The sequence below is a fragment of the Mycteria americana genome, chromosome 1 (genome assembly GCF_035582795.1).
Source record: "Mycteria americana isolate JAX WOST 10 ecotype Jacksonville Zoo and Gardens chromosome 1, USCA_MyAme_1.0, whole genome shotgun sequence".
In the NCBI taxonomy this organism is placed as follows: Eukaryota; Metazoa; Chordata; class Aves; order Ciconiiformes; family Ciconiidae; genus Mycteria; species Mycteria americana.
This window is the reverse complement of record NC_134365.1, coordinates 43,236,104-43,254,969: the sequence shown is the minus strand read 5'-3', so window position 1 is coordinate 43,254,969 and position 18,866 is coordinate 43,236,104. Positions and strand designations below refer to the sequence as shown.

At 38.0% G+C, this 18,866-nt stretch overlaps 1 protein-coding gene across 1 annotated transcript in view; it reads right to left on the bottom strand.

Moving 5' to 3' along the window:
* The window catches only part of ZDHHC17 (zDHHC palmitoyltransferase 17), a 78,182-nt gene that overhangs the window by 43,823 nt on the left and 15,493 nt on the right, over nucleotides 1-18,866 (bottom strand). The window contains exons 2-3 of the mRNA XM_075495875.1: nucleotides 14,736-14,839; nucleotides 5,378-5,500 (exon numbers count right to left, since the gene is read on the bottom strand). Of these exons, the coding sequence (XP_075351990.1) occupies nucleotides 5,378-5,500; nucleotides 14,736-14,839 (227 nt within the window). The remainder of the gene's footprint in view (nucleotides 1-5,377; nucleotides 5,501-14,735; nucleotides 14,840-18,866) is intronic.

Genomic DNA, 18,866 nt, shown 5'->3' with positions numbered 1-18,866 from the left:
CTTTCAAAATACCTGCCAGGTATATATGTCTCCTGCTCTCCTGTCCACACAAACCGTGCTTCAAATCCTCAGCACTGAGTTTCTGACACCTCATTTCCTCTAAGTGTTTCAAGACATGGCAAAAAGAAGGGCAACAAACAAAACAAACATGTCCACACTAAAAACATCGAAAGGAAAAGTCCCCTTATACAGTTGCGTTAGAGCCATCAGACACAATGCAGTACTTCAGCAGACTTGCCAGTCATATAAACTCTGATTTGTATGACAAACAAGATCTGCTCTGATTGACGCAGGACAGTCCACTCCACTGGACTCCAGCACCAAAAGAACAAAATTGCAACATATCTCTGCTGAAGGTAAGCTTTTGGATTTCTCAATGAGAACAACCAAAGATTTTGTGAAAGTCTTGGTCCCGTGTAGGTGAGAAGACAAGGGGTATATAAGGTAAACAGACAATGTAATTTTGTTATTGTGAAGCGAAGTCTCAACTACCAAAGAACAAATTTGAAAAAGGCACTGAGAAGCCATTTAGTCCACCTAGGGAAGGAGTTCCCAAGGAAATCTTGTCTAGATAAAAGCACAGAGAAATTCACAGTCAAAGCTTGGATGCATCTCACTGATGTGACAGCCACTCATGGGGAGGTGAACATTAAACAGATTGTCTTCATTCAAACACTGGTCCCTGCAGAAACACAGAATATGTTCAGATTCTACTGAGCAGCAGTACTGCTTACTGGTTAGTATGTTTTATTTAGAAGGAAGAACTTGCAGTTTGACAACTGGGAAAAGACAAGGCAGCAATCTCCTGCCAGATGGTGCATTGAAATAACATTTTATGTTTCCTTAAGGGTGTTCTTAGACTAAGTTGAGATTTATTGTTGCATTTCAGTTTCAGTACATATAAATGGTAATATTTTTCTGCAAAACCAGATTGAGAACTTAATCTCCTTGTCTAGGTAGATCTTGCAGGACCTATTTTGTGCTTGGTGAGAATGTCTCTGCAGAAAGGAGGAACTGGGCAATTCTACTCTCAGTGAGTCATCTAATCTTCCACGCTAGAAGATGCCAGGTGTGCAAGTCCTATTTAAGCAATCTACTTACATTCAAAGCAAGTGGATCCGATAAGAGGTCACCTTAAGAAGAAAATACTTCCACTGATCTCCACATTAGGATCACTAAGTCTTTGCCAGGCATTTAAAAACTGCCTCAGCTTGCATTCAGTGCTTGCGGAATCAAAGTGCATGCAGTCACTGTTGCTAGAAGGAGGAAAAGTAGAAGAAAAATCCTTGCCAGGAGAAAGTCCGACACAGGGAATGAAGAAATGCAGTCAGTAGGTAACTGTAGAGATGAAAGGGCAATTTTTGCATTTTTACAAAATTGAGTTGAAGACACACCCATAGGTCAGAGTCATGATGAAAAGAGAATTACATTGTGGATGTCTGACACTTATCCCTAATCCTACACAAATAAGAAAAGGTTCTGTAGTTTTCCTTATAAAATATCAATGGGATTCACTGGTATCTATGCTGAATCTCAAGTATCACAATAAACAGGATGAGGAAATACTAAAAACAAGAGAAGTCCAATTCCAAGCCTGCGCTCTCCACAGACGAGCTGCTAAGCTATTTCACTGTGAAGACCTTTTATAGTCAATACACAGTAAGCAAGACACTGAGATCTGGTATCATGAGAGCAGATCACTTACACTTCAAGCCTATCTCTGTGATACCAAGCTCACTAGCCAACGTATTTAAAGCAATTATCCATTGTACATAATGGGCACAAATAGTGGAGACTTAGGCAGAGATGTGATAGGATCAAACAAAAAGAAAATCACAGAATAATTTCCTTCTAAGGAAACAGAATAATCCAGTGTCTCACAAAAGAGGGAGTGAGAGAGTGCACAATATGCTGGGTGATATAAACTAAAATAAATCAAGACCCTCTAAAGACAGAGGAACTTGGAGCATAAGAACTGCATTGGAGGAATGATTTTTAGATGCAGTTAAACATGTAAGTAGTCACATGCACTCTAGTAAACAGCAGGAAGACAATGCAATGCAGTATTCCACAGCGGTAGAGATGCATCAAGAAGGTACAAGAGCTTTGACATACTGTTGAGGAAAAAGGAAGAATTAGACACATTAGATTTAAGAACATTCACTTGTCAGGGCCCATACTAAAATAACTTGAAAGAGATATGGCTGGTACGATTAAAGTTATGTTGAATTAAGATTCTCAGAACAAGTTTCCAGCACTCAAATGTAGGTGGAGAGATCTCGCTAACATATAATAAAGACCTAACTGGAAATTCAGATAGAGATTTAAGCACGAAATGTTTGCCTTCTGGCCAGTCCATGATCACTTCTAAGACTCCTGGGTGATTGCGGTTTCCTATTCAAACCCGTTGTGAGTTCAGTGAGACCCACTTACTCCATGTAGCATCCGTTGCATGATGTGTACAGGGGATCCTCCCTTTGAACATCCAGCCCAGCACCAGCAGCCGGGATGCCAGGAGGAGCTGTGCTTCAGGACAAACCACTTCCAAAGCAGCTTGAACCCCTTCATTTGCTGCCAATATCTCTTTTTCAGTCAGAGTATAGTGGGCCTCGGATCCTCTGTATCCCCGACTCCAAAACCCTAGGGGTCGACCTCGAGTCCCCCCTGGTGCTTTCTGCCAGAGGCTCCAGGTAGGGCCATTCTCCCCAGCTGCGGTGTAGAGCACATTTCTTACATCTTGTCCTGCACAGACTGGCCCAAGGGCTACTGCATGAACTATCTCCTGTTTAATTTGTTCAAAGGCTTGTCGTTGCTCAGGACCCCATTTGAAATCGTTCTTCTTCCAGGTCACTTGATAGAGAGGGCTTACAATCAGGTTGTAATTTGGAATGTGCATTCTCCAAAAATCCACAACGCCTAAGAAAGCTTGTGTGTCCTTTTTGCTAGTTGGTGAAGCCATGGCTGTTACTTTGTTAATCACATCCATTGGGATCTGTCAACATCCATCTTGCCATTTTATTCCTAAAAACTGGATCTCCTGTGCAGGTCCCTTGACCTCACTTTGTTTTATGGCAAAATTGGCTTTCAGAAGGATTTGGACTATTTTCTTTCCTTTCTCAAAAACTTCTTCTGCTGTATTGCCCCACATCAGTGTCATCAACGTATTGCAGACGTTCTGGAGCTTCACCCTGTTCCAGTGCTGTCTGGGTCAGTCCATGGCAAATGGTAGGGCTGTGTTTCCACCCCTGGGGCAGTCAATTCCAAGTGTACCGAACACCCCTCCAAGTGGAAGCAAATTGTGGCCTGCACTCTACTGCCAAAGGGATTGAGAAAAATGCATTAGCAGTATCAATTGTGGCATGCCACTTGGCTGCCTTTGACTCCAGTTCGTATTGAAGTTCCAGCATGTCTGGCACAGCAGCACTCAGCGGTAGTGTGACTTCATTCAGGCCACAATAGTCCGCTGTCCGTCTCCACTCTCCATTAGACTTTTGCACTGGCCATATAGGACAGTATAATAAAGAAATATCTTTTGGAGACACTGAATTATTTCACAGAATCGTTTAGTTTGGAAGGGACCTTTGGACATGATCTAGTCTACCCATCCCTGCTCAAAGCATCTAGATCATGTTGTCTAGGATCATGTCCAGTTGGGTTCTGAATGTCTTCAAGGATGGAGAGTTTACAACCCTTCTGGGCAACCTGTGCCAATGCTCAACCACCTACACAGTAAAATAAGTGTTTCCTGATGTTCAGATGGAATTTCATGTGTGTTTTAATTTGTGTCCTCTGCCTCTTATCTTGCCTCTGGGCAGCAGTGAGAAAAGTCTGGCTCTGTCTCCTTTACTCCCTCCCATCAGGTATTTATATACATTGATAAGATTCCAGGTATTATATTACCAGGTATCCCAGGTACTTATATAAATTGAAAAGATCCTCCTTGAGCACCTTATATACATTAACAAGATAAGCCTTCTCTTCTCTAGGCTAAGAAGTGCAACCTCTTGCAGCCTCTCCTCACGTCAAATGTTTCAGTCCCTTAATCATCTTTGCGTCCCTGCACTGGACTCACCCCAGTTAAGTCCATATCTTTCTTGCAAAGGGGAACCCACAACTTCACACAGATGTTCAGCTTCAACAGTTGAGTAGAGAGGACAGATCACTTCCCTCAACATGCTGGCAATCTGTTTCTTAATGAGGCCCAGTATACCATTGACCTTTTTTTCTGCAAGGCTGCACTGCTGCTTCACAAGACCGCTTCCTGTCCACTAGGACCCCAAGATCCTTCTCATCAGATCTAAATCTTTATCTATGTACCTATCTTTATCTATTTAACATTCTTTTAAGAGAACTGCATCAGGACACAGAAAGTCCTTTAAAAACATGATGAGAAACATGAACCTGAGATCTTCTAGAAACTCAAGACCTGGTCTGATGAAGGTGCTGGTGATGGACATACATGGAGAGAACGTGCTTAAATGAAGATGTTTCGCATTTGTTTTTATGTGTAAGTACACATATTCATTAATAAGAACTGTTTTGAAAAGTGGACTGATTGAAGATGTGCAGTTTACGCCAAATATTCTAGAAATAATATTTTGTGTATTTAGATTTAATTGCACGTACTTAATTAATTGTTTTGTTACTGGTAGAGAGAAAAAAAAAAAGCATGTTCTATACACACTCATAATTTGTAAAACAGCAAGTACTAAGAATTATCCCTTCAGAATTTAAGCTCCCCATGTTCTGAAAGATAATAACAGGTTTTAAAACATAGTCTCAAATATTATGCTCCAGATTTTATAAACTGAAAAGCAAAATAATACCCTAAATCCCATAGCTCCCACTATTAAAGATTGTTATTACTTGGAAGGAGAGGTGCTGCAATGTTACCTGTTGTAACAGCTGTGATTTTAAAATGCAAAGAACTTATCTAAGTTAGAACTTCTTGAAATGCTGAAGGACGTAGAAATTGCCCCTTCCATGATATTAATCTTGCTTATTGAAAAAAATTCACTACTATCTAGCATCAAATTTCCCTTCCTCAAAAAAGAAATTTGGTATTTCAACAAGTATACCACAGTATAAAGAAATTGCACATGCAGCTCAACAGCTGTTCCACGGGTTTATCTCATTTGAGAAGTGTCTGCACTTGACTTCTGGACATTTAATAGGTTTTATTTCTGTTAACTGTGTCATCAAAACATTGCTGCCAAAATGCAAGTTATGTCTTTTGACTACTCCACCCGCCCCTAAATTTCAAGATCAAAAATTGAGTTTTTTCAGAGAATTAAGATTATTTAACAACTTAAAAAAAAGAAACCATCATTTTTAAGGACATGCTTGGTTTATGTTTAACTTAAAGCGTAATACGTACTTCACCAGATCTATCCTGTTGTTGATTGCAGCCCAGTGGAGAAGCGTTACGTTTTCTTTGTCTGGTTGTCGTACATCATAACCTGCTTCCACCAACTCTCTACATCGTTCATATATTCCATACCTCGAAGAAGAAAATAAGGTTTTTCAAAGTTGTTACCTTGGATAAAAATGCATTCAGCAAACACCATACTTATGGTCACAATACAAAAGCTTCAACAGAAGAGAAACAAAGCAGAAACTTTACTTTCTGTTTCTATATGATTATAGATCTCTTGCAACAAGAAGTTTCCACTGGCAGAAGTTGTATTAACCAATTCAAGATTTTAGAGAAAACTTGTCTCCGCAGCAAACTATACATTAGAGCAAGACAAAACATAGATAAGCATTAAACCAAGTATAAATAAAACTCTTCTCTTCCCAGCGACTCCACTACATTTGTTTCTCCCACCTCTGTTCCCCTTCCTTTCCATCTCTTGAAGACTGAAAGAGCTTAACCAACTGATTTGACAGTATCTTCCTAAAACTCTGGGGGCAGATTAATCGGCCACTTGATGGGGATTAACAGTGGAGCACCTCTTTGTGTCGCCTTTCCACCTTTCTGTAGCAAGAATAACAACTTCAGCACTTCTTCAATAATAATTATGAAACTGGTATTAACTGAGTGATCAATCTAATTGATTATCAGATCAATTACAAACACTAACAGAGCTCAAACACTTCCCATCTTTCTTCTCAGGTAACAAACAGATAGCAATTTGTCTCATAAAAGTTATAGTACCATCTACTTTTTTATACCACTTCAAAATTCTGTACTTTCATATGAAATTAATTCTTTCATTAAAGATGACTATTAAATGTGAGATACCTTCATTTGAAAAAAAATTCTGCATACATTTTGAAAGTTGAAACAATTCAGGAAGTATACACATCACTTAGGCATCTAATGTAGGACTAACTCCAACATTAAATAATGTTTGTCTTGATGCTTACACTGTTTTACTACCTATTTTTAGTGGCAATAAAAGAAATGCAGAAAGGCAAGTAAAGATTACATTTCAATGTCTGTACAACCCACAGGTATTTCTCAAGTCTCGAGGAGGAGACTGATGTGTGGGCAAACCTTGAAATCAAGATCAATGCCTCGTGACATCCAAATGTTAATAGCCTCTCAAAGTTGGAATTTAATAAGTTTTCCTTATGCTGCTTCTATGTTCTACTTTCTGCAGGAGAGCCAGCCTTAGACAACTTTAAGTCTCCTTTTCTCCACTCGATAGCCTTGCGTAACTGATAGAGACCTTCTTTCCAGGGTAGTTACCATTCTTACTTTTTTTTTCATGTATTTGAATGGATCCTCAATCTGGACAGCACTCCCTTAGTGAGACCTCAAATGACTCAAATCAACAAACCTCAGGAATGCCTTCCAAGCCTATCATAGGCTTGAAGCACATAAATTAGTTGGACACTATCAAAAAAGAAGTACTAGACATAACAGCCTACTTAGATCATGTTGTTTTCAATTTCTTAGGAAAGTTGCACTAGAAATTATGAAAAATGCTAGAAATTGCTGTCATACCTATAATCTTTCCAAACATTACAAAAGATGAGAACAAAGACTATTGCAGGCAGTACATACCAATTGGCAATAAGTCGGTAAAATTTGGTCCCTCAGACTGAGTAAAAAAGCAGCAGTAACGAATAATTTTGATGGCAAAGCTTTGTTTTTAATTGGGGGGGGGAGGGGGGGGCAGCAGAGAGAGAAGAGGTTTGGTTTACAAAGACTTAAAAATATGCAACCAGCTAGACAAGATACACATACTCAGACACACATAACTGCCAGGAAAACTGATAAGGTTCTAAGTCTGGCCAATCTTCAGATGCACTATCTCCCAAGTCCCAGTCTAGATGAGCCGTGTGGCCTGATGAGTGCCTCTTCAAATGGCTTAACCCATACCATTCCTGCCTTTCCCCACGCCAGCTGAAAGGGACACCGAAACAGGTTAGGACTACTAAGGCAGGTCAGCTAAGAATGAGGAGTGAAAAGAGACAGTAGAAGAGATGGGGGAAAGACAGACTTCTGAAAGCAAGACTGCAAATTCTGATCTTACTGCAGTACAATATCATACTAGCATATTACAACATCTGGAGGTAACCTGGAAAGTGATTCATACAGAATAGCAAAACACCCTTTTGTTGACAAGCTGTTCTACTCCAGTCAGCTGTTATGACAACCCTTCCTACTGTAGACAAGCCTGCTGCCTTTGTTTAAACAACTAACTGAAGCTGTAATGTAAGAAATTATTGACCTATAGCCCTGCTATTAGGTTTAACAGTCATCAGCTAAAACAATTTTTCTGCCTAAGGCAGAGTTTAGCTGACACTCATCCTGCTTAAATAAGTAGGACTACACAACAAGAAGTAATTATATTAATAAAATATTCTAAGTTATTGGAAAGAGACAAAGAACACAATAATGCTAACTTCTATAAAGTGTAAGAGGCAATCACATAAACCTTTCATGCAATGGATTAGGATTTTCCTGACACGTACCGGTTTTGGTTGGGATCAAGTTAATTTTCTCTATAGTAGCTCCTATGGGGTTATGTTTTGGATTTGTGCTGACAACAGTGTTGATAACACAGGGATGTTTTAGCTATTGCTGAGCAGTGCTCACAGAGCATCAAGGCCTTTTCTGCTTCTCATGCTGCCCCACCAGCGAGTAGGCTGGGGGTGCACAAGAGGCTGGGAAGGGACACAGCTGGGACAGCTGACCCCAACTGACCAAAGGGATATCCCATTTCACATGACACTGTGCTCAGCAATAAAAGCTGGGGGAAGAAGAAGGAAGGGGGACATTTGGAGCGATGGCGTTTGTCTTCCCAAGTAACCGTTACGCGTGATGGAGCCCTGCTTTCCCGGAGATGGCTGAACACCTGCCTGCCCATGGAAAGGAGTGAATGCATTCCTTGTTCTGCTTTGCTTGCGCACACAGCTTTTGGCTTCCCTATTAAACTGTCTTTATCTTAACTCATTAGTTCTCACTTTTACCCTTTGATTCATTTCCCCTTCCCACTGGAGGGGGAGTGAGCGAGCAGCTGTGTGGGACTCAGCTGCCTGCTGGGGTTAAACCACAACATTACTATTAGTCAGCTATGGTAAACCATACACATGATTTAGATGAGTGTCCTATCAAGTTAGCTACACAACACAAAATGAACCTCCTTGAATGTAACCTCTCATATCTAGTCAAGTTTTTGTTAGACCATGCTACCAAGAAAGGTAAAACCAAGCAGCACTGTCACAGTCTTTAGGGGGATGGGGCAGAGGGAGAGGGGTGTTTGTTCTTTGGGGTTTTGTGGGGGTGAGGGGGTTTGTGGTTTTTTTTTTTATTATTTTATTTAAAGCAAATATCTAGTCTTACAGAAGACGTGATGCTGCTTTCTGAAGAACTTTGCTCAAGAGGTATGAAAATGAAGGAGAGCTGTGCCAAGCAGGTGAATTGACTCTGTAGCCTGTTGAGGCAGAACACTGTCACCAATGCCCCTGCAGAAGCCCTGATAGGATGCTCTAATTATGCTCCACTGATGTTTACAAATACCACTCTCTAGAATTCACCCATACACTGCTGTGAGGCCCTGGACAAAGACTACTGTATGGGTTCAGATACAAAAAGGAGTAGTAGGAATGGATTCCTCCTCCGGCCTTAGCATCATAGACTTCCCCTCCACCGACTGGAAGGCAAACTGCAAGTCACAGGTACTTCCTACCACTTGGCCACAAAACAAATCATGAAGTCCTGCAAGACATCAGAAGAGCCTTCCCAGGAAAACAAAACTCTTTCCAAAAATCTAAACTGAGAATGAGGTAGATGACAATTTTTTATTTAAGTCACAATCAGTTTGTCTGTTCCTAGCAATTTATTTTGGTATCTTGAACTCAATCATAACTGATTACAAAAGATGTAACACACAAGGTATAATTTAATAACTCTTCAATTTATTAAATTGTCACAAGAGGACTTAAGGATCTAGACAGACAAAATCTGCCTGGCAAAAGAGGTTAGGAATTTACAATAATTTGCACCTCTTCCTGGAAACGGCAGGCTCCCTACAATTAAATAAAACACCGAATCTGATGCAGTCATGGTTTCTTGAGCTCTGTCCTAGAAATGCAGCATTCTTCTCTCACATACAACCTACAGTCTTCTTCCATCAATTTGCTGCAGCTGACTTCACCTTGCTTTCTCCAAAGGTTCATGACCCACTGTTAGATTACAAAATGAGAAAGTCACCTATTTCAGATAGTCAGCATAATCATGCTCATAATATTGTTATAAAGGGCTCTATGCTCTTCAAGAAAGAGGAATGGAAGAAAAGATTCAAATCCTCACAAGAGACTGATGTATTAACCTAAGAAATTTTCAGCATCTAGGTGAGTTCTAGAGGGTGATGCTGTAAACATCACTATGGAGTATAACTAAAGCATACTGTTGAGCTTGCCTTGTTCTGAAAAAAAATGGGACTAGTTCTTCCAGGGCAAAAATACCATTGTGCAAGCTCATTTCACTATCACAATCTCTAAGCTGTTTTGGTAACTGATCTGTAACATTTTATTTGCCATCATAGGTTAAAGATATTCTGAATTTAATACTTTCAAAAATAGTATCCTAGAAGCCTTTTGCATTTAAAATATGTAATCCATTTTTTAATCTTCTGTCTGCAAGCACATCGACTCTTGGAAATAGACGCTGCCAGCTTTGCTGCGTGATTAACATAAAATTTGGCCACAATACTAGGAAGGAATCTCTCTTCAGTGAGCACATCACCATGCCAACAAACAGTAGGTAAACCAGGAGCTCACTCCCTCATCTCGCTCTCATTGTAACTCCAATCAAAGCTGTTTTAACTGAAAATGTAATCAGTAGAAAAGTGATCTTTTTTATCTTTTGAAGTCTCATTCCCATGAATGATGGTGGTTAAATACTAGCAAAGCCTTTCATGCGTTCTCATGGTTTTTGTGTTAAACAGTAAGACAATTTTGTTTTCAACAGCAAAGGGATAACTCAAGAGCTGCTTAATCAACTGTTAACAGTGACGTTGAGAGACAAGAGTAATTCAGCTCTTGCATATGTTCCAAAGCCTCAAACTGTCTAGACAGTTGTGGTTATATTACTGGTGTCATTAAAAAAATCCCACCCTTCCTTACAGAACTTCAGATACATTTCACTTTCAGCAGTATAATCAAACTGCATGGGCGCAAATGACCAGGCATCAATAACGTGTACCTGTGTCATCTGCCCATCCTCTCCTGCGACTAGCTGAAAAAAGCCAAGAGTAATTGTCACTTTGGCCAACTCTCACCAACTTGAATTATTCCATATGTATCCTATTTTTTCTTATCAGTTACCCTATGAATGATGAGAATCAGTGAGGAAAAAAAGCATGTTCTCAAATGTATCCGACAACTTTTTCCTGACCAAGATTAAGCATATTGCACATTTCTTGCTGCACTATTTCACAACGCACACGATTTCATTTTGAATTATTTCAGCAAATAAAACTAACAGAAAAGTTAATCTTGCAATAATGAAATCGTAACACTTGAGCACAAGGAATCAATCTTCCAGAAGTCACAAAAGCACTTGTTAATATCATTGATGTTTAATACCCACGTTCATAATGGTTATTTAACATACCTCCAGCATAGCTGGAATTTGCTTAAGTTCACTACAAGCAGAAGGTGCCTATTCACTCTCAACAGAACTGGAAATCACAACGCAAGGATTAATGTCTCAGATTTTGTTCTCCTAGTCATAACCCATCATACACCTCTACCTGTGAACATTAGCTACTTTTCCTCAGTTTCATGACTTAGAAGATTTAAAACAAAATGAAGGCAGCAACTTTAAGTTATTATGTTAACACAGTATCCTTCCCAAGACAAAGTTACAACTCCAGCCTTGGATGACACAGGGATACTGGGGCCAGAAGAGATAGAAATAAACATACCCAACATATCTCCATTAAATTTCACTTTTAAATCATTTATGACTTCTTTTACAAGACTCCATTCCCTTGCAGCTCCAGTGAGAGCAGTGAATGAAAACAGTACACAGCCCACTGATTTTTGTAGAGGCAGAAGAAATTCAAATACTTTCTCCGCAGTTGTAAGTGAAGTACTTATTAAGTATTAGTATGCCATGTTCCTCCATTGCAATAGCAAATGCAAGAATAGATGATTTTTTTACTACTGCTTTGAAAACAGATTTTCAAATACATATGAGTGGCCTGCTTCTGCTTTCAGAAACACAGTAGAAAATTTATATGATCCAAACTGAATTTTGCTATAACTGAATACAAGATGCCAGGAGATTACACAGACATTGTGACATGTGCAAGATGAAGGGCTGAGATACTACTACTTTTAACACTACCTAGATGCCCTTGGACATGTTTATAACAAAGCCAGTGAAAAGTGTCCTTTATAAAAAATAGATATTAAAACTAAACACTATGATTTTTACTCCAGCACAAGTTTCTGCAAAATAAACAGATAGACTATTTTTGGTATAAAGCATGCCTTGGCCCCCACATCTGTAGGACAATTTATCAGGAACATAATGGAAAAAAAAATACAAATACTGACAAACTCTTTGCAATGAGAACATCAGCCAAACTGCTCTTTTCTATACAAAGTCTTAATTTGATTGTAAGAGGTTATTAGATTTGTATCTCATAGTATATGAGCATGTTAATTTAATAAGTGCCCAATCTACAGATTAAGAAGGTAAAGCACACAAACAGTTCAACAAGACATGAAACAACAAACAAATACTTCCGGAAAAACGTGTGGAGCTTGCAAGCTCTTATTTTCCCTTGCTGAAAAACAAAAGCAAATGCATTATTTTACTAACATTGTTTTATTTCTCTGTAATCAAGTGCCAATAAACTCAACAACTCAAAATAGAATTCTACACTCAAACAGCATATATGAAGTATAGATGAGTTTTAAACCTTTTCATCCCATTTTTCATCATCATCTTTGACATTTAAGGAACCATGTTGCCCATTTACATGTATGTTGCAACAATAATATAACTAGTTACTTTCACAGGAGAAACTTTTAATAATGCAGCACATGGAATACTGTAAGAACAATGATGATTATGAAAAAAATTAAGTGACTGACTAGCTACTTATATGATGTGACTACCTGCTTCCTGCTTGGATTATCACAAATTTAATAGCAAACAATTCTATGCTATGGTGAAATGTACCTTCTACCTGTCAAGAAGCCTACAATTTAAGTGGTCTTACATGAAATGCCAAATCATTTTGGATGACAGATCAATTTGACTTTTTTTTTTTAAACAGAGGAAGACACACAACTTTATTATCATAATTAGGTATCAGGCTATTCTCAAGAACAACAGAGTTTCATTTAACTAATGGTAAGCACCCCAGCTACCATTTGACTGTATCACATTAAAAAACCCGTTATATTATTTTGGGGAAGTTTTGAAGTGTTCTGAAAAAAAGTAACTGTGCTGCCAATCCCACGCTGAATGCTACATGCCTGGACTTGGAAAAAAAACCCACCCAAACAAAGAGACTGAAAATAATTCATATTCTATTTGGCTACATTTTGCTTGGACTTACTGAACTGCTTGGGGAGGGGAATTCTGGGAGATAGATGAGTGGCCCTTTTTTACAAAACTTTTTGCGGCATCTTACGTTAGCACTGAACTAAAAAACAAATAAAATCAGCAGATATTTTAATCTAAGTGAATATTTATTTTTGAGAACAAGTGGTAGAGGATAAGATCACCTATTTTTCATACATATAAAAGAGGTTATATTTCTACAAAAGTAACTACATCATTTTAATAGGAAATGTATATTTTTAATAACACTTAATTAATATATTGGCAGCATTATTTATTTTATTGCAAGCCTTATGATATTTGGTGGGTTTATTTTCTGCCTTAAACTTCAGAGATTTTTCCCTGTAAGACAGCTGTTTTGTATAACATGGCCTTCACATCCTAGTAAATACTTAAAATAAAGGTGAATTCTCCCTCTGGTCAGTGAAGTGCTGTCTGGATATCACACCTTGATCATATACCCATGCTGACAGTCATTCTTCCCTGTGATATTAGCAATTAGGGCTATGATATGAAACTATAGTTCTCTTTGGCGAGATGTCATCCTCTCTGTAAATCGCATCTCACCATGACTGCAGGGGCACATAACAGATAACTCACAGCCCTGTTGATTCTCGTCTGAGGAGACCAGAAAAGAATTACAACTCAGCTGAAAGCACAGTTCAGCCTAAATTTGAGGGCTAACAAGGACAAAGGTGTTTTACAGTTTCGAACATGCAATGAGCATACAAGAATGGAAGCAGGTAACTTGCAAAACCACCTCTGCTGTCAGATTTCCATGCTTTTAAGCAGCAGCTAGTTTGATGTTATGCCAATATTTTCATTTCTAAAAATCCCCTAATATGAGGATTATAGGTTGTAGTATTAGTATTGAAGTATTTAGAGCAACAATTGCAGAGTCAGTCAACATCTATTTCAGGAAGTTGAACTCCTCACAACTCAAAACAAAAAGTGAAGGGAAGTACGTACTTCCTAAACCTAAACGGGGCCTGTGTCATATGCAGAGTTGCAAAGTTGCTTTCATTTGGAGGAGATGCCTTGTGATAGTGGTGGTGGGCTCTGAATGGTAAACGATAGCAGCTAAAAAGTAGCGTCATGACAATTCTTCAGGAAGTCTTGTGAGTTAGTACGTACTGAAGGACTGTGTAGAAGACAAATTTGTATAATTCATCTACATTAAAACGCAATTATTAAATTTGCACACAGTTTACTCCTACAATCCTTTCACAGCAATAAACTCAGTTTCATAGCAGTGCTGAAACTGCAGAATGAGACACGATGACGGAAGTTACACAGAGACACATTCCTTCTAACCTATAAATGATGTCAACAAATCAAGGAAACCCTCATGTTTGTGTATCAATGTTGCCCACTTACCTCTTAATCATCACCTACTGAAAATAAACAGTGCCAACAGGAAGAAAACCATGCGTTCTCTTCCAATGATCTGTCCAGCAATCACCTGTATTTACAACTTACCATAATTCCTCTCGCATATTTTCATACAACACTTATAAATTTGTCTTAACAATAATTTTGTAGAGTTCACTTCTGAAATCTGCCACTCCTGTGGCAATTTTGTGGCAACTGTGACAAATACAGTTCACCTTCCACTTTATGCAAATAAAAAAATCCATTTTACTGTTTTTTAACTAATACAGAAACAGACAAACCTAATGCTCAAAAATAAACTTACTGTGTGGCTTTGACAATGTCCCAAGTGCTGTAATCATCAATGTGGCTTTTCCGTCCAAGAGATTCACTATATCCATGGTTGTAATGGCTTTGAGGCTTTATTTCCTAAAAAAGACAAACTTGCTATTAGAACACCAAAATCAGCATTACTAAAGTTTCTCAGAAAAAAAAAATATTCTAAGCAAAACTAAAACCAGTACCCAGTTCAACATACTATAATGCTACCTGAATCTGAGGCTGATAAGCTGACTGGCCACATTTCTACATTTTGCAGAGCAGGCCACTGTATTCCCTAGAATAGATTTCAAACACCTTCCAGAAAACACCACTTGTAATAGCAGAGTTCTGCCAACTCCTATGCTGGCATATTTTTTTTAGAATGCTAACAAAAAGTAACAGCAATTTTTTCTTTGTTTGTTTTTGGATTTTTTGTTTTTATAAATGCAACATAGCATAGCTAAAGAAAGCTATTGGCCATAAACTGACAAAGTCTCACTCTGCTACCACAAATAAACATTATACTTCAAATAGTATAGCCAAATACCTTCTAGAAAATAAATAATTGGGAATGATTAATACCAATGACTAGAACCTACTGATACTTTATCGATTCTTCAACTCCAGCCCCAGCTTCAGAGGTGATCTATATATGTTTAACCTATGGGTCTCAGAGATAAATGGCATGACCATGACATGTTCTTCACCAGATACAGCTCCCTCCAAACTTAATTCTTTTGATGAAGAGCAACCCTTCAACTCTTAATGCTTCCCTTGGTGGAATTTATATTAAAACACTGTATTGACAGATCACTAGGGCAGCAACATACCATTTTTCTTTACAAACTGCATGCGAAAGTCAGCTCAGTAAGCTGAAACTGAATGATTAATTTTATCCAGCTTCTAGACAATTTTCCATTTGTTACAAATACTATAGCTGATTGCCTCTGTGTATCAACTGTGCAATTCAGCACAGCTACATAAGAAAGTGTGAGAACTGGAACAGTGAAGCAAAAAAAGAAGGAAGCTCTCTGAAAGTTCTAAAAATGCATTTCAATTTATTTTATTAAAATGTGTTATTTACTTTTACTCAGTTTTCCCAACATATAGTTCCATAAGCAGAAGTTTTGTTTCTTTAATCTACACCTGGCAATGCTTTTAAACACCTTATGATAGGTGTTTAATTAAGGTTCCAACTTCCACTTAGTTATTAAAATGAGTGATCAACTTTTCATTATTACACTAGACAGACTTTTATTTTTTTGAAATAAAGATATCCTGAGTCAAGACAACCATGACATAATACACCTAACCTTAAGAAGGATTCACAGTCACAAATCCCCATGACCTTCTCTCCCAAGAGGCAAATGTTGCCCCACTATCTTTGGTGACTAAGAGACATATTAAGGCTAGGAAGACTTCCTATTGCCAGGATGAGCGGATCTGCTATTTCTCACATTCTCTCAGTTGTGCAATAATTTCTGCAAAAGGAGCTGTTGGTCACAATGAGAAACATTAGGACGAGATGAAATGGCCTCAAGTTAGGACAAGAGGTTTAGATTGGATATTAGGAAACATTTCTTTACTGAAAGGGTGCTCAAGCATTGGAAAAGGCTGCCCAGATGGTGAAGTCACCATCCCTGGACGAATTCAAAAAACATGTAGATGTGGCACTTCGGGACATGGTTTAGTAGGCGTGGAGGTGTTGGGTTGATGGTTGGACTAGATGATCCTAGAGGTCTTTTCCAACCTTAATGATTTTATGATTAGTAACTTCTTACTGTGTCCAGTTGTGGCTAGCCAGCCAAAATGTTTTCTAGCTTCCTGCGACAACGTTAACCAGCTCTCTATTGGTTGCAATGAGAGTTTAAATAGTGAGCCTGCATGCAGACAAGTAAACTCTGCCCTCTGACTCTCCTAATCTGGAACTTACTCATCTTGGCTGTATAAACACAATGCCTTCCTGATAACTGGATGCTGGTAATCAAATCAGTCATTATAATATTTTCTCATTAGTTATTTTAAAGGTATTTCTAGCCTAAAATTATTGCATTATGCATTATGTATCTTTTAGAGAGATAAAAAAGACCTAAATCTGAAAACCATGTTTTAAATATTTCTTTCCAGATTTCAACATACTGAAGTACCACTTAAGCAGAAGTCTGAAAACTTATACCAGTTATAACCTCGGAGTAAACCATCAAGAAGGTAGTCTAGTTGCAAATCCCAAAACTCTCAGTATTAATTTCAAAACCAAGTAACTTCAGTAGAGCATGTTTGTATTTGTTACATACAATGTACTTATTTCAGACAGGAAGAAAAAAAATGAAGATTAATTCTAATGCATTAAGTACATTTTGTAGTACTAAATTAACAGTCATTTACATAGTTAGAACATTTATGACTTTTTATACACTAAAAAACCTTTCAAGAAATTCAAGTGTTTAGAGATTTAAAACCAGAACATAGTAACACTGAGAACTAGTGCAGCAAAAGTCTTCATTTCAAAGTAATTTATTCTTATGCATAGACTTCTCTTCAGAAAAATAAATTTTTCCATTTCACACAGTACCTAAATGATCAAAGTACAGCTCTTCTTGACCACAGTGTTATTTTGTGGCATTCAGTTTTTTTTCTAAGCCTGAAAAACTAACTCGATTAACCAGTTAAGCATTGCCAGCCCAGCAGGAAGGCTGCCCTGTTGCCATCTCTACAGGAGAGACAACCTAAAAGTGCAACAGGGCATCTGCTGTCGTCCAAATTGCACATTACAACCAATTCTTGTACTATCCAGAAACATAGCTTCACTTTGTACTTGAAGAAGGCAACAGCTTAATCAAACCTTGTTTTCTCCAGCTACTAGATGAGACGGAGTGTTATCTGGAGTAAAGATGCTGAAACAGATACCAGAGGACATTACAATTTAAAAAAAAAAAAAGTAAAATAAGAGACAGCTAAATTCATTATTTTGTGCCACGTGATTTTCTCTTTTTCATAATATTAAAAAAAAGCAGGATTTATACCTTCTCTGTTCACCAATTATTACAGCACACAATTGCAGTAGGATTTTACATATCAAATTGGAATGCCCAGACCCTGAAAAGCTGAAGGGTAAGTCAAGTAGGCAGACGCCAGAACAAAAGAAATTCACTGTCCTGGAGCACCCCTATAAGGAGATAGTAGTTCAATGTATTACTTAGCCTTCCACAGCTGCTGGAAGGGGAAAAATTCTCTCTTGTTGTTACCTAACAATTATTAAAAGAAAACTGAGAAATTTGTGTTACTTTGCAGGCAGATGTTAATTTACCAGGGAACGTTATTTCTCTTAAGCTGCATTTTCCTGACCACTTCAAGCACACAAATCAGGCTTCTGTTCCCTTGAGCCCACACTAGCCAGTCAAGAGAGCTGCCCATTTACAAGCAGCGTAAATTTACATCAGCCTAAAGTGACCATGAAACCACAGCTTTATGATACTAATGCTTTCACAAAAAGGTTTATGGGAATACAGCAAAATCATAAGTATTAATTATTAAACATGTAAATTCAAAAGAGTGAGGTATTCCTTAGCCCCTCCTACAGCTTATCTACTACTTTTACTAAGGACTTGAAGGTAACAACAGTACCCTTAACTTTAAAAAAATATATAATTTTTAATCTCCATTTGTACTGATAGAGTCTCTGAACTACTTTTTTTATGCTGAAACTTTCAAATTTGTTATATTAATGCAAAATAGCCCAAGTCATTAAAAAGTTAGATTTGAAGTGATAGTAAATAGGACTGCCTGACAAAATGAGCAAGCGAGAAACAATTTTCTCCCTCTTTGCTCCCAGGACACACATTAGCAGTTAGAATCCATTTGTAGAGACTCACGACAAATATAAACTAAAAGTGAATCCTACGTTTCCCGATTTACTAAGAGAGTTGAGTTTGTATTTTACATTTAAGAACAGTTGAAACAATCCCTAAAATCCTGAAAGGTGTATGAACATCACAGCCTCAAACATCATACAACAAAGTCTTCTAACCATAGTGTTAACTGCAGAAAAAAGGATGACACTAGATTCACCTCAAAAGAAGATGCAAACACTGCTCATTTTGGAAGTAAATCATTTAAGACAAATTCCAGGAAAGCA